This window comes from Vulpes lagopus, chromosome 7, assembly GCF_018345385.1.
Source record: "Vulpes lagopus strain Blue_001 chromosome 7, ASM1834538v1, whole genome shotgun sequence".
In the NCBI taxonomy this organism is placed as follows: domain Eukaryota; kingdom Metazoa; phylum Chordata; class Mammalia; order Carnivora; family Canidae; genus Vulpes; species Vulpes lagopus.
In genome coordinates, this window is record NC_054830.1 from 104743031 (window position 1) to 104765877 (window position 22847).

Here is a 22847-nt window from a genome sequence, read left to right on the forward strand (position 1 = left end):
TATTAGGCATTGCTTCTTTCATGAAGCTTTTCTCCATCTCTGTATTGCTAACCCTAATTTATCCTCCATTGCATTCCAGATTTTTACTACAACAGATCTTCTCACGCTGCCTTGCAATTGTTTGTCTAATGTTCAATAACTTCCATTCTGTAATATCTATAAAAGTAGAAATTAAATAAAATCTATCACCTAACCACATAGTAAATCCTAAATAAATACTTATTGAACAAATGAATGAATAAACATATACAATAGAGCACCAGGAACCTACTCTCCCCTTAGAAATATTTATCTGGGGCACCTGGGTGGTTCAGTGGTTGAGCGTCTGCCTTTGGCTCAGGGCATGATCCTGGGGTCCTGGGACTGAGTCCCACATCTGCCTATGTCTCTGCCTCTGTCTGTGTCTCTCATGAATAAATAAATAAAATCTTAAAAAAAAATTTATCTGCTCTGTTTCCTGATTGGCCCAAAAGGCAGCTCACAGAGATTTATGAATCATTAGCCATAAGCAATGACTTAGTTTGAAGGCAACTGTATTCCTTCATTTTCTTACTTCATCTTCACAACCACCCCAGTTTATAGATAAGGTTAAGACAGATTAATCTATATGGCAAGCTTGCCTAAGTGGACGACACTAGACTTGAGCAGTCTTAATCACAATGTAACAGAGACTTAGAATTGTATGATCCAACCAGTAATACAGATGAATGACAAGACCCTTTCATATTTAAATCAGTAAGTCCAAACTGTGGCTGGCTAAAATTGTGCTGATACCTATATGCATGAGCTCATGTTAGAAAATGGCATCACTAAATTGAGAGCACATGCCTAAAATACACCAGTGATATGCAATTAATTACCAGTATGAAAAGATTCACTTTATACAAAAAATACATTCCATAACTTATTTTTGTGGATTTTAAGAATGCCCTTCTGAGGGAATAAAAAACCTAAATTGTACTAAAATATTAGACCAATAAATAATAATGAATCCACTGTTTTATAATAATGACTATACCTTTCAAATACTATAACACTCCGTCAATCACTGTTGACCAAACAAAACCCTAGATTGTTTAAGAGCCACCTAGCAGCTGCCTTGGTTTGGCATGTGTTTGTTGGCATTGGCCCAGTCAATGTTGGAGTGAAGGGGGTGATCCCATCTCTGGAACCCCAACCCCAGAGCTCACTAATTCAATTAAAAGATCTGTCAGTAATCACTAGTCACAAAGACAAGATTAAAAAAAACCAAAACAAACAAACAAACAAAAAAACTGAACCGTTCAGCAATGCAAAGCTAAAAAATAAGATTACTCATTCACAATATTCTTGAAACATGAATTATCTTAAGTTCCACTTATCTAACAATGTTTTAAAAATTAGTCCCCAGGAAAAATGAGTTCAAAACTAAAAATTTAAAGATCCCAATCAATTTCCTTTTGCCTCAGAGTTTTCTTTCAGCAGATAAAGAAAATCCATAGTAACAAGATAACATTTCATGCATTTACACATTTTCTCCTATAGATGTCTACAGCCTTCAGAAAGTATATTATTTCTAGTCAAGCCTATCTGACATTTTCCATTTTACTCAAAAGATTTTATGGTTTGGTATTACAGCAATATACAAATTTGACAGCTTGCAATAGGATCTGGTCCCTGTAGCAAATCATTCTGACAGTTAAGTACTATACAGCTACTAATGTACATTTTTTTACACTAAACTTATTTAAAAATCTTACCATGTTGAAGATGTAATGTATGTTGAAATCTTGAAGAAGGGCCTTAATGGTATTATAAATTTCATACTGAATTTATTAAATAATATGACTCTATATACAATTATTACATTTGTAGTAGAACTCATTTCTCCTTTGGTAGTTCACTTTATTAAGAGCAAATTTTTCCTCAACTGCATTTAAACAATAAAGTCACTCATCATGGTCAATGTTTATTATTCTCTTAGAATTCCTTTTTGTCTTTAAAAATAACTGAAGATGTGAATAGAACAGTACACGTGTTAATGTGGAACATAACGATGGTTTTTGGTTGCTTTTTCAGTGCTACTTTTTCTTTTAAAGCAATGAAAGATAATCAATTATGTCTTTACATTTCCCAGAATGCATTAACAGAGACCGTGTCAAATATACCCATGATTTCTCTAGAAGGAAACAGAAGCTGATCTCTAACATTGCTATAGCATTAACTAAATAGGACTGAGTGTGATCTTACAGCACATAAACAAGACCCCATCTCTACCTCTCAGTAATTCTATTTTTAGTATTCAATACATCTGATAACATTAGCCAGTTAGCAAAAGAACAAGTACCTTATTCTAAGAAATAGGAAGCCTGGATGTATTTTTTCCCTTGATTCAACTTTTCAGCTGGAATACCACAGTGAAACCACTCTATTTTCAGAATTGATGTACCTTTCAAAACTATAATCTCTGGCTTTCAAGTTCACTATTATTTGCCTTCAGGTACAAATTTTAAAGTGTACAGAGGCTTCTAAGCAGAATAGTTTGTCTCAGCCAGATACTGAAAGGCTTGTAGCTCAGTCATCACTGCAGTGTAAATTCTTTTTCAAATAATGTTCTTCACTCAGAGAACACTTGTGCCTGTGTTTGGTTCCCTCGTCAAATACATATTGGAGGTCACTAAAGGCCTGGGGGCAACTCCAGCTATTTCAAAATTCTTTTCTCCCTCTATTTGGTTGCAAAAATAGGATTTTAAATGTATATATCTTAGGAATGTCCACTCACACAGAAACCAAAGGCACTGTACTATGCCACTGTCAGGATGGATGTGGAGTCAAAGAACAGCCAAGGTTTTTATGCAATGACAGCAAACAAGATAAACATCATTTGCTTTGATGCATGTAATTTAAAATATTAAATTTAAAATTCTTACATTTCTATTTGAGAACTTTCTCTACAAATAGGGAAAAAAAATTTAAACTAATGGCTGCATTAAAGGTGTGCTGCAATTTTCTAAGATTTCTTAGAATCCACAAACCTGCCTTGCTATTTTATTTATATCAATTCCACAGATAATTAATTTAATCTTCAAGAAGTGATCGATATAGGTAGTAGATATTCATGGTAAGTCTGTAACAAATATCAGAACTTCATGCTGCTTTACTCCTTCTGTTAGTTCTTAAAATGTTCTTCCCTTAAATTTTATAATCAAATTTCAAGATTTTTTTGGTGATCTGCTTCCAAAAGAAAATACTGATGCTGAATTTTATTGCAGCAGGTAATACTGCTGGCTTCTGTGTAATTCTACTATAAAAAGGATATACTGTTTGTCCTCTCTAAATTCCTGTCCTTAACTCTTCTTCCTGATAATTTTTACCTGCATCTTTTTCTATTGTGAAACTATAAAAAAAAAGACATTCTAATTTCATATATGTTTTATCTTTACTTCCTTCTCTTGTGTTCTCATCTTTGCACAGTTTTGCTTCTCTTCCAGAGGTTCAATTATGACCATGGTTGGCTAGACAAACAAATTAGTAGAGAGAACAAGATAAAAGAAATTAAGAAAAGGAAATGACTGAGTAAATTCTAAAATCTGTATGACATGAGGTCAGTTGTTTTCTTTTTTGTCTTGAGGCATACCAATCGCCTGTGACTTCAAACAAACCCCTAGCCTGGCTGTCCCTGAGCACACTGATCAAGTAGGGGGTAGGAATGTCCTCAGCATCCTCCTCACTCTTTGTTCTATCGGGTACCAATGCTCTGATGTTCACTGGAGAGTGGAGAAGGTATTGTAAATTTTGTTTAGCTTTTAAAAAAATTAATGTATTTTATTAAAGTATTTAAAATTATCAACCACACAAAATAAAATACATAGACAATAAAATATTATCTTGAAAATAAGTTTAGTGTCACCATTTTTGTCCATTTACTTATCTAATGAGCAAAGACCACACCTGTGATGTTACCAAACAAGGTGGCTGGATGAGATAAATAAAGGTTCCTCATAAAAGCACATACCATTTTAGGATCAACATAATCCACTGATGAACACTGAAAAAGTTGTTTTCCTTTTGCTGCCTCTTTTGAAAAAAAAATGGTCATTATAAGTCAGAGGGAAAATCTACTAAAGTAAATAAATCTTCTTATATCCTATACAAAAAAAAAAATCTTCCTATACAAATAATTGCACAAAGAGGTATTTCAAAAGCTGCAAGTTGAACCAATGAATAAATAAAAGGCTAACAACAGTATTACAAAACATTCAAATACTTCTCCATAAATTCCAGTATTCCATGTTCTAGAAAGACTAAGATCATTTTTTAAATATACAGCTTTTATATTTCAGAAGATATTTTACACTTATGTTTGCCATGAGCTGTTCTTTAAGCCTCTTGCAGTTACTAGCTGTTACTAGTGATGCTTATTACTTATACAGAAAAACACTAACTTACCCCAAGGGAAAGCTGTTCTTTTCATAGCTAAATAAAGAGTGAACTAAAAAAATTGCCCTCTGAATTCAGCACTTTACACAGCCAGGAGCACTTTCCCTTTCCTGGTGCCATCTCTTTGTCTCTGTCTCTCTCTCTCTCTCTTTCTCTCTCTCTGTCACACACACACAATCCCTCTACAAATGTGGGCAGGACTCTGATTAGGCACTTGTTAGGGAGGTGATTCCAGGGCAATGGGATGGAAAACTGGTACAGCAGCACCACCCAGTGGGCACTGGGGAGAGGCTCAGAGTTCTTCTTGCTGCTACTGGGTCAAAGCTTGCTTTGGAGTAGCTAGCTCACAAAGAGTTGTGTATAAGTTTACCACCAAACTTTTAAAAAGGAAACCATAAAAAGGCAGAAGGCATTGATATTCTGTGATAAAACTCTCCAGCCACAATAATTTTAAGTAAGAAGCAGAAATAATAAATAATAATTTTCTGCCTTTTATTCCATAAATATTTACTCCAAATTATCATGTCAAAAAAAAAAAAAAAAGGGGATCCCTGGGTGGCTCAGCAGTTTGGTGCCTGCCTTCGGCCCAGGGCATGGTCCTGGAGTCTCGGGATCGAGTCCCACATCGGGTTCTCTGCATGGAGCCTGCTTCTCCTTCTGCCTGTGTCTCTGCGGTGGTGGGGAGGCGTGCACACATACACATCAGCTGATTGCTATTCAAGGTTGTTCAATTTTTATAAGATCAAGTAATATTAAAATAATCAGATTATATAATAATCATACAACAGTAAATATACATATATAAATTTCATTACTTTATTGACAAATTCAACCAATTTGCAAAAAAATCCTCTAGGATTGTCTGTAAAGACAGCTAAGAATTTCTATTCTTCCAGTCTCCAACTTATTTCTTTTAATCAAGATATTATCTGCCTGAAAATGACAAAAGTTAAAATTTTCTCTTTATTTGTAGGTCTTCCCTATAGACCAGTGAGTGGTTTCTCAAATGGGAATGATATTGCCTCCCAGAAGGTACCTGGCATTGTCTGTTTGGTCAGGGATGCTACAATCTACAATGCACATGACAGCTGCCCAGAACAAAACACTGTTTTGTCTTAAAGGTCAATAGAGGCAAAGCTGAGAAAGCCCATCTAAATTGTTAGACACTGAAAGACAGGAACAATTGTCTTCGAAAATGTACATTAAATATCTGGCAAGGTAGAGTAATAATTGTTTGGTGAAACAAATTGATACTGACATTTAACACTGGCCATGTACCAATAGATTACTTAAACTTCAAAAGAATACTAATGTCAGGAAAGCATGTCCTTGACTGTACATATAGGACAGAGCATCCCACCTCTTGGAAGGGTGCATCCCACACCACATACAAGTGATCGTTTGTAAATTTTGTTATTCAAAGCCAGATCATCTATTATAATCACTAAGTGAGAAAAACCGGTGCACAGACGCTTGTGCAACGGAAGATTCACCACAGTGATAGTGCTTTCTTGAGGATTCTTGGTAAAAAAGTCATCTAGGCTTTTGGTTATTCTCACTTTCAAATTTTAACAGAATTTTTGAGTAATACTTTTCCCCAAAATGAAGTTTCTCCTTGTATTTTCCCACTTAACTACTGTAAGCATTTTGATAAAGACCACTTAATACCAAGAAACTCTCCATGCATATAAAACTATTAAAAACAGAAAAAAAATTATCTATACCATGTTAATTTCAACCAAATATGTCAATAAACAGCTCTGCACTGCCATTAGAAGTAGACTTTAGGTGATCTTAAATTCAGTCAAAACATATGCTTTTCAAGGTATCAATTGTTTAAGGATGTAAAACATTCTGTAAGGAATATGTGATATATATAATCAAGGTAAGGCAGAGGAAAAGAAAACAGTAATAAGCTTTGGCACTCCAGGTGTCAAATTTCTAAATACAACTTTCTGAAGGTCATGGAAATGATCCCATGTTCTTCTCTGCTGTTCCGTTAAAACCCCTTTGGTACTGGTGTGAGTAACAGTAAATTTGCATTCATGTACTAGATTAGCCAGGATGTAGTTTCTTAAAGGAAAGTATCAAGAGCATTAAACTAGTAACAGAAGTCATCTTTCAGAATAGAGAACCAAAAATGATTAAGTGCAGTGTTGGAATTTTTGCAAATACATACTACTTGTAAATTAGATAAAAACTAAAACGTAAGTTATTTGTTAATGTTCGTCACACTAAACATTAAATTCTTCAACATGTGATGAACTCAACATTTTTTAAATATCTTGCCTCACAGTCCTAATTATGGCAAATGTTTTTTGTTTGTTTGTTTGTTTCTCATTGGTATGCGTGTGTGTGTGTGTTTTTTAAAACTGGTGGCCACAATATAAGATTTCAAACTTTCCTACAGAAGTTAGGAGCTGAAGAACTTTTTACTATATTCTGAGTCACTGTGAGCTTTAAAGGACCATTTAAATGACCCATTATTTCCATTTCATTCACAAAACTTCCATTACCACATCCTGAGCATCATGTACTACCACTCACATCTTCCAATGATAATCTTCAGGTCCGTAAAGGAGTACATATTTTTTAGCAATGTGAAATTCTTGATGCAGGTATAATGGAAAACAACAGTGTGTACTTTCCCTTCTCTGAGAATGAAAGACTGTAGACTAGACTCTGAATGCCTGTGACAGAGGTCCAGAGACAATACACCCAGTTCCCTGATGGGGAAGAGACTGGTAACAAGCTAATAGTTGGATTAAAGTTATAGCTACAGTGTGCAAAATATTCTATAATGGAAAGACCTCAAGTTAAAAATAACAAGTACTGAAGAAACTCTAGGAAATTAAAGTCTACATGTAAAACACACTCCAATATTTTTAAATAATGCAATGTAATGTTAGATAAAATTATCATTAAATATGAAATTTAAGGGCCTAAACTAATGCTTTTTTGGCTCACGCTTTAACAGAACTCCAATGTTGAGGAGTGAGAGGTCTATCCTTGGAATAAAAAATATTCTTAACAAAGAGAACCAGTAGGAAAACTTTTATGAAAGTTTCTAAACAAGTCCAAAGATAAATAGCCAAAAAGTCTGGCAAATTAAATGACCTGCATCTATTTGTAAATGAAAAAAATCCCTTGGTAATAATAAAAGTTTTTCCATTTCTCTACAAATCTCTTGGTGAAGTGATGATGAAATAAAGTTAAGTGAATCTGCTAAGTCAAGACCAACAAAAAGAGGCCAGAGAGAAAAACTAAACAATTTAAAGATAGTTTAAGTATGTTACTAACAAACCTCACCAGATAGTCTATGGCTTAAAAATTCACACTAATCCAGAAAAAGTAGTATTCTTTCACCTCATTTCAAACAGAACTGAGGAAAGTTATATCATACTTACAATATAACAGGAAAAGAGTATGTACCGATAAGTATATTTAGGCTAAACGGAAAAAAGGGTAGAATAATGAAACGAAGCTAAGAGAAAAATTATCTTGAGAATGTAACATTAAAAGAAATATTCAGAACTTGAAATTAACACTGATGTATGAGGTAAAAAAGCAGCTTTTCCACTCACCAATTTTAGCCTCTGTAAAGGTATTCTGCCGACATCTATCTGTGTCCTTTCTGGGACGTTAGTGAACCGGACTTCTGGGACAGCCACAGCACACATGACATGAGCCCACCTACAGGAGAGGGGACACAAGACATTAAACAAAGCTCCCGTGTCCTTCAACTAGGCAGCGGCAATTCTTAAATTCAGTAAATACATATACAAGAAGGAAAGTCAAAAGCCTAAATTTGTCATACACAGACTCTGAATTTTAAACCCCCTGGGTGATACCTGGATGGATTCAGTACCACATCTGCCCACCACTGCAACATGAAGACTTTGAGGAAGACCAGGCACTCGATCCTATCAATATATAGTATTTTTCTACACTGGCTCTGCAAAATACTGAAATGTAGATTTGCCATTTCATTTGGTACTGAAATACAACAGGTGCTTAATATACTTAAGCTAATATGTGGCAAAAGATTAGTTCAACTAATAAAAGGTATGAATTGGGTATAGCATATAATCTCTTATATAATACAAATGTCATGAAAACTAGAACAAACAGTAAAAGTCTTTTAAAAGAATTAACACTGATTAAGTCTTTAATTAAATTGTTTCTCATTGCAATCCTACTACAACCAAAAGAACCCACAGATAAGGAGGAATGAAATTTAGCTTGTTCCTTCATTTCCTACCTAAAACTGAATATCTCCTTGCGAATTCTGAATTACCTCAGAAAAATGACAACGTCCCCATTAACACTATTTACTTTCTCATAAATGTTATGCCCCAAGTAAAAATAAACACTCTAGCGGTTTAAAGGTATCTTGAAGGAATTATCATATCCATCAACCCATTTTTAAGTCAAAGAGTAGGTCATCCAGGCAACATAAGACTCCATCCTGCCTTTAAAGACCACAAGAACAAAGGACAAGTGTCAACCCCCTCCAGGCACTCTTTCAAATCTAAATAAATACTATAATCCCATAGTAAACCCTCTACCTTTCTGTCCTAGCCCAGGGGTAGGAAGAGAAGTTCTTATCACCTCTGTCTATACAGAAACCACCTAAAGCAGCTCACAGTCTGCATGACCTGTGCAATATCCTAGACCAGCAACACTCCTTAGTTTAAGTGCCAATCACATTAACTAAGACTGAAAAAGGAAGACCCAAAATTAAGCAAAAATAAGTCTATCAGACTAAACTTTATCAACATAGGAATGACTAATGCCTTCACTCTTCTTTGTAAGCAATTTGAAACATGTGCTCAGGCATGTAGTTATGCCAACTTGATCATTATATTATACCAGAGGTCTCAACCCCTGGCCCCCAGGGCCAGGCCGGAGGTAAGCAAATATACTGATAATTCATAATAACCTGGGGATCATCTGTCCCATTTAGGCCAGGTCCTCATCCCAACATGCTATTGCCATAGAGAGATGCACAGTTATTTTTCAAATACAGATAAAAGTGGATTTTAGTAGAAAATCTACTTTTAAAATTTTGATCAAATTTATAAAATGGTGTGCCAGTCAACTAAAACATAGCTTGGGGCTTGATTCAATCCTTAAATGCCAACTTACCATCTCTGCCGCTATCATCCAAAAGGACCTTTAGTATTAAGCTTTGGTCTCATTTTAAATACTAAAATTGGGTCATGAAAATAAAATTCATTCAAAAATATATTTCAACAACAGTAAAAACCAGATTACCTTTATGTTCACTTATGACTCTCAAGATTCTCTTCATATTTCCCTTTAAATCATAAAATCACTGTTTTTCTCCCTGTGTTTCTATTTTACTATACATACTTTGTTAATTTGCTGGTTTTAAAAGTAAATTGTTTTATTTTAATGTTATGTCTATGATTGATTTGATTTATCCAAAGGTAACAAATTTCACTGTTTTCAGACATACTGTTTTTATTAGACTAACAGGATTCATCACATTAAACACCAGGATTCCAATGGCAGCTAGATGATGTGAGCTGCCTTCAGTTTAGAAGTACCATTATTACAAGAATGGGTTATTCTTCATTGGCATGAAAGACATGGACAGAAGCAAGACTTAGACCATCTTCAACCAGAAGAGGTGATGCGCTGTCAGTAATAGTCTCTGAAGACATGCACAGAATCCCAACCTCAGATCTGGACAACAAAAGCTTTGAAACAATGTGTCTAATAATGAGAGGTAATAAAGCAAAGTGTCTCCCCCCACAAAAGGTTCAACCCTAGAGAGCAGAAGGAAACAATAAAATTGAACACATTACTTACTTATTGTTCTTTGTTTCCTTAAGAGCACCCCCTCTCAAATTGCAAAGACAGCACTCCTAGGAGAGAAAAAAAATACCACACAATTAACAGACATCATTATTATTTAACAGACATCATTACTATTTATCTAAATATTCCCATAAATTCTAATTTTTTATTTTAAAATTAAAACCATTGGGAACTTCATGAAGGTCTATTTCTGAGCAGTTCAAGCAAGGAAAGGAAAAAGAATGGGGGGAAGTGGGGGTACACACAAAAATGTGTGTGTGTGTATTTCCTAGAGGGAATCATCATTACCCTGGTATCATGTTCATTTGCCATCTCTGAGGGAAAGTTGTGATACAGAGAGAGCACTTGGTAGCCTGGAGAGTATGTACTAGAATTCTAGTACAGAGAATACATAGATGACTGAGTTCTCTTATGCTCTGGAATCCATTCATGTATACGGGATTGCTACAAAATAGAGTACTGGCAGGCTTCATTCTGCAATAAGGATTAGCAGGAAGCTCTTTTTGAAAGATACTCTCTTCATAAAAATATCATTCAGGTCTTTTTGTGGGTGGGCAAATGGTGTTTGAAAAATTGTACTGATAAGCCCAGGCTATCCAGCCCCAGATAAAAGCACCATGAAATGTCTTCCTTTCCTCTCCCCACATACGTTTATATTTTGGGCACTTTTATTTGTTTTAGATTGGCACAGACTGCCACATCCCAAGACGACTGGCTCCCTTTACCACAAATACAGACTTTATTTATAATTTCTTACTATAATCCTATGAAAAGTCCATGAGAAAACAGGACCAGAGAGCAATGCAATGCCTTTTGCTGACCTAGAATTTTTAAATTAAATATCTAAGTAATTTTTAAAATTTTCAACCTCAAGGATTAATAGATATCCTCCCAATTTATTGCATTAATAATTTTTTTAAAAACAACTGTAGGTTATTTTGTTTTTTTCCCTCTCCAAGCTACACATATACAATCCTGTTAACTGTTCTCTAAGCTGATCCTCTTCAACTAAAGTTTTGCCTAACTTTACAGAGAATCCCTTTAACTTAACTACTATTAATAATGACAATCAAACTCTATAGCTTTATTTCTTCTGAACAGCACAATACCAAAATAAGTGAGGAGAGTCAATATACTTGCATAACTCCTAATAGGCAGCAAAATGCAAACAACCAGAAATGTTCAATGGTTTTATATGTCTGGAAAGTCTCTGCACACTATTTGAAATTTCCTGGGTCATTGTTAAAGGTTAGAGTAGCAAAAGCTGCCCTGTGTATGTATATATATATAATATCTGAATCCATTATAAACCCAGTTCAAGGAGATAACTCGATGGGTTTTCTCTATAACCAAGCCAGATTCTAGAGGCCCTTGATATAATAGTTTTGGTGAAGCACACAATGAAAGTAAAAAAAGTTCAGTACAAATATTAAAAATGGGAAATTCAGTAATTCAAGTTATTCAATAATATCCAAATTATTCAAAAACAATTTCATAAAATATTACTGATTTTAAGTATTTTCCCAGTAATTTAACACACTTTCTACAGAGAGAGAGAGAAAATGAAAACAAAACATGAGGTCAAATATTTTCATTGACTATAAAAGGATGTTAGTATTGAAGTGAGAATGCAGCAAAGGAGAGTGAGGATGGTAAGGAACTCAGACACTAAGAACCTTAGATGCCTGATTAATGAAACTAGTAGTGAGAAGAACCCTAAAGGGACAAGCTAGCACAGAGTTAAATAAAGCAAAGCAGCATGGAAGCTGCTTGAAAGCACCTGAGAAGGCTCATTAAAAGGTACACATGTGGCAGAGCACCATCACAATGAGAGGAAACAGTCCTCTCAAACAGAATGCAGACTCGAGATTGAGGTTGAGAAGACTTCCATTTGCTATAATATGAAACTGTTTTTTTCTGGGATCATCAGTGACCTCCATGTCACAAAATCTAATGGCTAATTCCAAGTCCTTGGTTCACCTGACCTGTAAGAGGCATTCAACATTGTTGATCACGCCTGACAGTTTCTACCCATGGTTTCTATGACCAACACTGTCATTCTCCACCTCTTTCTGATTCTTCATTTCCTTTAACAGGCTTCTATTTCACACTTCTTAAACACTGGAGTTTTTGTAAGAGGCCCCATTCACTTCTCTATCCACACCTGTTTCCTGGGCATCTGATCCACTTCCCTGACTCTCAAAAGGCCAGTGAGTGACTCAAACATTAATTTCCTGATATATGTGACACTCAACAGGTATCTCAGACACATATGAAAAATGAACTCATGTCTCCTTCTCTCAAGCCTGTACTTCTCCGCTGTTTCCTATCAGTGGCATTAACCATCCTTTCTAGATCATGCTGGAAGACATAATTTCCCTCTCATACTAGATCCAATCAATTGAGTTCTGTCAATCCCATGTCCAAACCTGCCCTCTTCTTTCCATCATCATTGCTGCCACATTAGTTGATAGCCCCATCATCCTTCAGCAGACCTAAACTACTACAACAGCCACCCCACGTCAACACGGAACCCACCAGAGTGAGTTTTAATGTTCTTCAGTACTTAATGTGGCTCCAGAAGGCCAGGACCATCAGGCCTGGGTCTTGTCCATGCTCACACTGAACTACTCTCCGCACATAGACACACTGTGCCCCCAGACACATCAGACACACCCTACACCATTGTTTATTTATTACACTGAACACATCCTTGACATCTCAGCCTAAATGTTGATTCCTCAAAGAAGGGTCTCCTAATCTCCTGGTATGGTTACTTCTCACTCATTACTCTTTTTAACTATAATAAATATAAATATAAATATAAATTTTTTTTCTGTCCTGAAAAACTAAGCTCAGTGAGTACTATCAGAATATCATCAGGTTACTCTTTTTTTTTTTTTTTTAAAGATTTTATTTACTTATTCTTGAGAGAGAGAGAGAGAGAGAGAGCGGCAGAGACACAGGCAGAGGGAGGAGCAGGCTCCATGCAGGGAGCCCGACGCAGGACTTGATCCCAGGACTCCAGGATCACACCCTGGGCCAAAGGCAGGCGCTAAACCGCTGAGCCACCAGGGCTGCCCAGGTTACTCTTTCTTTATTATGATACCCAAGAGAGAATACATCCTCCAGATGAATTTGTTAAACAAATGAGAAAATAGCAAAATAGGGCAAAAAGTAAATCTTAAAAATTATCAAAGAATTAAAAAATTGTAAACATCATTTCCACATACTAGGACACTAAGGAAAGGAAGTTGCAGGCTCTGGTGACTTACAATAGAGTTAAGAAAAATGATCTGAGGGTACCCAGGTGGCTCAGTGGTTGAGCGTCTGACTTTGGCTCAGGTTGTGATTCTGGAGTTCCAGGATGGGGATCAAGTCCCACATCAGGCTCCCTGTGGAGCCTGCCTCTGCCTTTTTTTCCCTCTGCCTTCTCTCTGTCTCTGCCTTTCTCTCTCTCTCTCATGAATAAATAAATAAAATCTTTAAAAAAATAAACAGTGATTTGACATGGAGTTATTTTTGTCATGATTCTCTTGAATAAAGTGTATTTCTTAGTAAAAGACAAAAATATTCATGGCCAGGGAGTTACTTATATGATTTACATGATATCATGGCTTCTGTTCAGTTCACTCAATTTTGAAAAAAAAAAGTAGGAAAGAAATAAGCCATGTCCAGTTATGTCACTGTTTTGAGTCACCACCCTCACATGGTGCAAACTACTTGATCTATCACAAGCACAAACACATCAACTTGTCAATCCATTCATGTGTAAATTAACTTGCACTAAATGCCTATGTTTATAACCCAATAAAGACAGTATCAGATAGGACATTTTTGTCAGGGAACAAAAATGATAATTCTAAAATTTAAAAGGTTCTTACCTGAAAAGTAGCTCAAGTTTTCTTAAGAATCTATTCAATGCTTGATATACATAAAAGTTGATACCTACCAAATACATTAATTGTACTAGTGCTCATCTTCTAATTCAGTGAATGAACTGAGTAAGAATGTAGGGAGTGAGAGTCCACTCTGGACACTGAACTTATTAGGCAATTTATATCTCACTTCACTTATGCAGACACTAAGATTCAAGAGATTAGGTAACTTGTCTAAAATCATCCAAACCAGAAGCCATCAAGCTTCATCTGTAAATGGCCAGATATTTACTAATTTAGGCTGTACACCAGAGTTGTGGCATTGTAGGACAGCATATACACAAATGGGTATAGCTGTATTCCCATAACAATGTTATTTACAAAAACAGACGATCAGCTGGATTTGTTTGGCCCACAGGCTATAATTCTCCAACCCTAAACTACCAACAAAGGAGTAACTAGGGTTCAAGTTCAGATCTGTGTGAGCACAAGTCCATATTCCTTTTCTCTAGCATCCTCTGCTTCTGGGAACAAAGCAAGGCACAAGATTTCAAAGTAGAATGCCCAAATAAAGAGGAAACTGCCTGCCCTGAGAGCTCACAATTAGGAGGAGAGAAGGCCTGTGTGTGCTTAACTACACTATGAAGAAGACAATGATAAAAGGTTATCACTGAGTCCCCATTTCTTCATTTCTATAAATGACTAAGAATTCATTTTTTAACTAATCCCCTCAAAAGAACCCATATCATAAAAAAGTGTTGCAAGCAGCATGTATTATATAATAATTTATTATTCCCATTTATCATTCATCTAGCTAATAAAACTTTTCACTGGTATGCGATCACTAAATTGATCTCCAATTCTTCCTTTAAAGAATGATAACATTTTAGGCAAAAAGTAACATTTCAGTTAGTCTGTGCAGTCTAACCTCAGGCTATATGAATCCAATTTAACTGACAAGAATAACAGTAACACTACAGAACCAGGCCATATGCTGGTATTTAATAAAGTGCAAATGGCCAGTGTTCAAAATCACAGTTCTGCCATTTACTAGTGGCATGACCTTGCCTCAGATATCCTATCTATAAAACAGGGACAAACACTACTTCCCCAAATGAGTTAATGAATGTAAAGCATTCCATAAATACACAATAAATATAATAACAGTGGTTAGATATGTGAAAAGTTAACTGTGATTCTAGACAACTTATACATAACATTGCCAGCGAATGATCTGGGTGTAGTGGTTTAGGAGAGAACAAAATATGAATCTGTCAATAATACTCCTGAGGTGTAAAAAGCAAGAAGCAGACCTGGAGAGAAAAGAAAACTCTTTAGGAACCCCACATCTAGGCAGCTTGGCTCTAAAGCAAGGAGAGATCTTCTATAGTTCTAAAAGCTGTCAACTCAGCTGTGAAAAGCAGACAGATGCTAGAGTTTCCACGGTGCTCAGAGAACAGACACTGCTAAAGAGAAAATTCTGATCTTATCCTCAAAACATCTGAAACTAGAGTGGACTGAGTCAAACTAAAGTTGCAACAAAGCCCAGACCTAGCTCAACTATAAATCAGACTGACTTTACTCCTACCCCAGAAACCTGAAAGAGGGCTATGTCCTTTCTGAATATAATATTAACTTCATTTGGTACAAGACAAAATATCCAGTACACAACCAAAAAAAGCACAAGGTACACTAAAAAACAAGAAAACATGATTTGTGATCAAGAAAGGAAAGAATAAAATTAGACACAAAAATAAACAAGTTAGTGAAATTATTAGATGGAGAGTTTAAAATTACTCCGTTCAAAATGCTAAAGGAGCTAATGAAAAAGACAACATATGTGAAGAGATACCATTATTTTAGCAAAGTCACGGAAATTATTTTTAAAAAAAGAAAAAAAAAAAAACCCAGGGGATCCCTGGGTGGCTCAGCAGTTTCATGCCTGCCTTTGGCCCAGGGCATGATCCTGGAGACCCAGGATTGAGTTCTGCGTCGGGCTCCCAGCATGGAGCCTGCTTCTCCCTCTGCCTGTGTCTCTGCCTCTCTCTCTATCTCTATGTCTCTCATAAATAAATAAAAATAAATCTTTAAAAATAAATAAAAAATAAACAAATAGAAATGGTAGAAATGAAAAAATGATACTGACAATGTTGAATTCAATAGATATCAAAGCAGTCTGGAACTGTGATAGTAAAACATCAATGACTGAAGATATGAGTAGGAAATAGAAGGAATAAAAGCAGGTAAGAGGATGAAGAAAGATCCAAGAGAAAATAACCTGTTCAATTTCTATATAATTGGAGTCTAATAAGGAGAGGAAGGAGAGAGTGGATGAGAACAAATACTGGAAGAGAAAATGGTAGAAAACTTTCCAAAAACAGTAAGAAAAAAAAAAAAAGTCAACCCAAGGCACCTCTGGGTGGCTCAGTTTAGCAACCATCTCTTGATTTCAGCTTGACTCATGACCTTGATTCAGGTCATGATCTCAGGATTGTGAGATGGAGCCCTACATCAGGTTCCACATGAGCATGGAATCTGCTTAAGATTCTCTTTTTCTACCCTTCCCCACTCCCTCTCTTTAAGAAAGAAAAAAAGAAAAAAAAAAGTTGACCCACAGACCCAAGATGCCCAGCAAACCCCAACAGATAAATACAAAGGAAACACATCTAAATACATTGTAGTCAAAATTGTGAAAACCAAATATAAAGAACATATCTTAAAACCAGAGTAAAAAAACACACTGAGTAAACAACTATGTCTAATATTTAACCAGAAACAAGTGGCAATGGAACAATATCTACCCAAATACCGAAAAAAAAGGAGCTGGCAACCTGGAATTCATTTCCAAGTAAAATGTCCTTTGAAAATGAAAATTAAATAAAAACAATCTCAGGACAAAAAAATCTAAAAGAATAAAGGATAATGACACTAGCCTGAACCATGGATTGACACAAAGGAATGAAGAACATCAAAGGGTAAATACATGGGTAAATATGAAATAAATTTTTGTATCTTCAAAACATACACAAAAAGAGAAAGAGAGCAAGAGACAAAGAGATTCTAAGTTCCATAAAAAAGCTTGACTATTTCAAATAAAAATGACAATACTGTAGATTATAATGCATGTAATTGTAAATGTAAGATAAGACCATAATGGGAAAGAGGCTTAATGAAATCACACTGTTGTAAGGTTCTTACACTTTTCATAAAGTAGGATGGTATTACTGGAAGGTGGGTTTATCACTTATCACAAAGGCTTCCAGAAGTTCCCAAATATCAAGTTCTAAGGAATATAAGCTCACAATCAAAACTCAAAAAACATGTAAGAAAATATGATTCCATGAGCAGAAGAAACAAAATACAAAATTAAATACACAATATCTTAGGCACAAGATGTAGGCCTTTAATAATGTTTTAAAAATTAAATGTTGGTATTAGAACTGTGCTTAAAGACTATAAGTAAATGACAGATAAGGTTTTTAAAGACAATATAAAAATTCCGTAACAAAAAAAAATAGAAACTGAAAACTTAAAGAATATGTTAAATAGATTACTCTTAAGTAAAGATAGAATTAAAAAAAAGAAAGAAGGGTGCCTAGTTAGCTTGGTAGGTTAAGCATTTGCCTTTGACTCAGGTCATGATCCCAGGGTCCTGGGATGGAGCCCCACATCAGGCTCCCTGCTCAGTGGGAGCTTTCTTGTGCTCTCTTTTTCTCCTGTGCTCGTTCTTTCTCAAATAAATAAATAAATAAATAAATAAATAAATAAATAAATAAATAAAACGTTTTAAAAGAAAGAGCTAAATAACCAAAAATTAATATCATAAATTATTCAATAATGTATTCAACTGAATACTGAAATATGTGTGTGTGAGACAAAGTCTCTGATTCATAAAAACAAATTCCAATTGATGTATAGACCTAAACTCAAAAACAAAGTAGAACGATAAAAGTATTAAAATAAATTGTAGGCAAATATATTGATGAGTTTAGGACACATATGACTTCTTAATATAACACTTAAAAGAAAAAAGGCATATTAGAAAGACTAATAAATTTTTACTATACCAACATTTTAATATCCTGAAGGATAAAATGCTACATAAATTAACATAAGACAAGAAAATATTTCCAATATAAAACAAAGACTACTATCCAGAAAGATATTTTTTAAAAAACCCACACTTTCATGCAAAAGATTGATTCAAAGATGCTTCACTGCCAATGAATACATGTGAGATACCCAACTTCAAGAATAAATGGTAAAAAAATGAAAGAGAGATATAACTTTCAGAATTTTAAATCAAAAAACATATGGTCTTGGGGTATATGAGATGTTATGGTGGCTTTGAATAGGAATTTGGCATTATCAATCAAAATTTTAAATGAAGTATGACTCAGCAATTCAATTTCTTAGCATCTATCTTAGATAAACATTTATAGTGATAAAAAAGGAAGAATGTACAATCATTTCATTTCTGTTTATAATAGGAAGCAGTTACCTCCAGGAGGAACAGGAATTATCTGTTGCTTAGATTTTATTTGTAATGTCTGGATTTTTTATTAAGAATGCAGTCAAGATTGAAATTTAAAATAGCAAGGAAAAACATCTGGTAAATCCATAAATACTGAGTTACTAAGAATCATACAATGTATTACTACGTGAAAACACTACAGCACTTTAAACTATGATACTGTTTGGGTACCCCAAGAAGAGCAAGCCATTACATTCCTGTATGTCCTGAAAAGATCTGCAAATACAACTGACTAAATAGTATTAGTAGTTTTCTGTAAAAGACAGTTGAGAATTCAAGTGTTGGGAATGGAAGACCATCTTACCAATGCTTAGTACTCTCATTAAAAAAAAAAAAAAGAAAACCCACAGACAGACAAGGAAATTAAACTTTTATTAAATATGTGTAATTTAAAATTAAAGTAACTGGAGGTTTATCCTATCTTCTGTACTTAAAATTAAAGTTTTAAATGAACACTATGATTTCTTCTACAGTCTTTCAGTGTATCGAAACTCCTTTCTATTCTAACCTCTGGAGACACCCAAAGAGAACAAAATAAATAAATAAAATTCAACAGTCAGAGCTAATTGCCAACCTTGTTTTATCTCATGTTTAATGAGCATGCCTTTTCCAAGAACAATACCCAGTGTAGAATGACTCACTGTTATAAAGATTTAGATATATTTATTGCTAGTGAACCAATGTCTCCTAAAACAAAACAAATACTAAAATGCCTGTCACGACATGATTACTCTATAAGACAGCTCTTATTCCTTTCTACCAAGTATAGCATTAAAGGAGTCATTCTGTTGTACTTAGTCCTTGATGCCGCCTTACCCCCGCCAACCCAGGGTAGCTAAAAGCTGAATGAAAAAGTATGAATTAGACCATATATTGAACATTGCACCTTTCCTGATTAGGTCCCTTTTCCTCACCTAATACCATTCACAAGATCCCCTTCTGCATTACCAAGTATTTTTAAAATTTGATTTCATAAAAAAAATCACCACTGCAATGAATAGCAAGTATACCAATTTACAACATGGCATGATTTATTTACAGCTCAGTTATTAAACCATGGAAAAGTGTGTATAATCAAAGTGCTGACACAACATTAACAACAATTGTGAGAAGGACATTGTTAAAATACAGCTACTGCAGTTGTTCATTATTCGCAGTGGAGGGAAATCATGTTCCAATGGCTCTTCTATAAAACATCAGTTAAAGAAATGTCAATACCAACATTCTCAAACTGCCTTATAAGAAGCTCTCATTTTAGCTGACATATCCATAAGTGCCATTAAAGCCATTTTCAGTTCTATAGAAAAATTACAAAATTGAAGTACCTCCCACACCCTTATTTATCTGACATGTTCAAAACAGAAATGCAAAACCATAAAATAGGACAGTCTGAGCTGGGAAAACAGAGTAATTAATCACATTAACAGAAAGTTACTTACAAAATGCTGATCAACAAAACATGGAAGAACCATCTCTGGAGATGTGGTCATTTATCAGGGCTGAGGAGAGGACAGGATCCCATATAAGGACAGGGCTGGCATGAATTCTGAGTGATTAGGAAATTGAGTAACAGGTTTTCTGGAATCATCTTTTGAATGGAAATTCCACAGGCTCCAAAGAATTTCACACTAGCAAGTGAATTCTCCAATTTAAATGCCCACATCAATTTTGTACTGTCAGTAAAAATACACATTCACTCAACAAATATTGGTTAATCATCCCATTCCAGGCACTGGGCAACAAACAGTGAATGACAAAGATCCCGTCCTCAATGAACTTACCTTCTGCTGGGACAGCAGACAAATTAAACCAGTAGATTATTTAGATGGCAGAGGATGCCTAGTGCTATCTATAGGAGTGGGCCACGAAATTATCCAGGGAAAGGTGATGCCAGCAGATTCTGGCCTTTTCGAAAAGAAAGGGTGATCAGAAATTTAAGAGGAGTAATAACTGATAAGGCATGAAAAGGCCATGAAAAAAGGCAACAACTTTATTCTGACTGAGACAGCAAGGCCTTGTAAAATTTTAGCACAGCAAGGACATAATCTGACCTACATTTTAACTGGATCATTCCCATGGTTGTGTTGACAGTGGATGATAAAGGTCCAAGAGCAGAAGTAAAGAATGCTAAGCAAAATAAGTCAGTCAGAGAAAGATACCATATGATTTCATTCATATGTAGAATTTAAGAAACAAAACAAATGAACAAAGCAGGGGGTGGGGGAAGAGAGAGAGACAAACCAACAACCAGACCCTTAACTATAGAAAACTGATGATTACCAGAGGGCAGGTGGTTAGGGGGATGGGTGAATAGGTGATGGGGATTAAGGAGTGCACTTGTGATGAATGCTAAGTAATGTATAAAATTGTTAAGTCACTATATCGAACACCTGAAACTAATAGAACACTGCATGTTAACCATATACTGGAATTGAAATAAAAAATCTTAAAAAAGCTTTGTAGTACAACCTGAAATCTGGCATTGTGATGCTCCCAGATATAGTTTTCTTTTTTAAAATTCCCCTGGCTATTCGGGGTCTTTTCTGATTCCACACAAATCTTAAAATAATTTCTTCTAACTCTTTGAAGAAAGTCCATGGTATTTTGATAGGGATTGCATTAAACGTGTAAATTGCCCTGGGTAACATCAAGACAGTGTGGTACTGGCACAAAAACAGACACCTAGATCAATGGAACAGAATACAGAATCCAGAAGTGGACCCTGAACTTATGGTCAACTAATATTCAATAAAGGAGGAAAGACTATCCATTGGAAGAAAGACAGTCTCTTCAATAAATGGTGCTGGGAAAATTGGACATCCACATGCAGAAGAATGAAACTGGACCACTCTCTTTCACCATACACAAAGATAAACTCAAAATGGATGAAAGATCTAAATGTGAGACAAGAGTCCATCAAAATCCTAGAGAACACAGGCAACACCCTTTTTGAACTCAGCCACAGTAAATTCTTGCAAGATACATCCACGAAGGCAAAAGAAACAAAAGCAAAAATGAACTATTGGGACTTCATCAAGATAAGAAGCTTTTGCACAGCAAAGGATACAGTCAACAAAACTAAAAGACAACCTACAGAATGGGAGAAAATATTTGCAAATGACCTATCAGATAAAGGGCTAGTTTCCAAGATCTATAAAGAACTTATTAAACTCAACACCAAAGAAACAAACAATCCAATCATGAAATGCCAAAAGACATGAACAGAAATCTCACAGAGGAAGACATAGACATGGCCAACACGCACATGAGAAAATGCTCTGCATCACCTGCCATCAGGGAAATACAAATCAAAACCACAATGAGATACCACCTCACACCAGTGAGAATGGGGAAAATTAACAAGGCAGGAAACCACAAATGTTGGAGAGGATGCGGAGAAAAGGGAACCCTCTTACACTGTTGGTGGAAATGTGAAATGGTGCAGGCACTCTGGAAAACTGTGTGGAGATTCCTCAAAGAGTTAAAAATAGACCTGCCCTACGACCCAGCAATTGCACTGTTGGGGATTTACCCCAAAGATACAGATGCAGTGAAATGTTGGGACACCTGCAGCCCGATGTTTATAGCAGCAATGTCCACAATAGCCAAACTGTAGAAGGAGCCTCGGTGTCCATCAAAAGATGAATGGATAAAGATGTGATTTATGTATACAATGGAATATTACTCAGCCATTAGAAATGACAAATACCCACCATTTGCTTCAACATGGATGGAACTGGAGGGTATTATGCTGAGTGAAATAAGTCAATCGGAGAAGGACAAACATTATATGTTCTCATTCATTTGGGGAATATAAATAATAGTGAAGGGAATAGAAGGGAAGGGAGAAGAAATGTGTGGGAAATATCAGAAAGGGAGACAGAACATAAAGACTCCTAACTCTGGGAAATGAACTAGGGGTGGTGGAAGGAGAGGAGGGCGGGGGGTGGGGGTGAATGGGTGACGGGCACTAAGGGGGGCACTTGACAGGATGAGTACTGGGTGTTATTCTGTATGTTGGCAAATTGAACACCAATAAAAAATAAATTTATTTAAAAAAATCTTAAAAAAAAAAAAGGTACAAACAAAAAGAGAAGTTTGCTACTGCCATAATCCAGGAAAGAGGTAATGAGATTAGTCTGGGTAACATGAGCAGGGGCAATTAAAAA

General features: G+C 35.4%; 1 protein-coding gene across 3 annotated transcripts in view; it reads right to left on the bottom strand.

The window, feature by feature from the left end:
- The window catches only part of KDM4C (lysine demethylase 4C), a 119775-nt gene extending 109399 nt beyond the window's left edge, over positions 1-10376 (bottom strand). For all 3 annotated transcript variants that reach the window (XM_041762576.1, XM_041762575.1, XM_041762577.1), the window contains exons 1-2: positions 10258-10376; positions 8004-8112 (exon numbers count right to left, since the gene is read on the bottom strand). In XM_041762576.1, the coding sequence (XP_041618510.1) occupies positions 8004-8099 (96 nt within the window). In that variant the 5' untranslated portion in view covers positions 8100-8112; positions 10258-10376. The remainder of the gene's footprint in view (positions 1-8003; positions 8113-10257) is intronic.
- Between the last annotated feature and the right edge of the window lie 12471 nt (positions 10377-22847).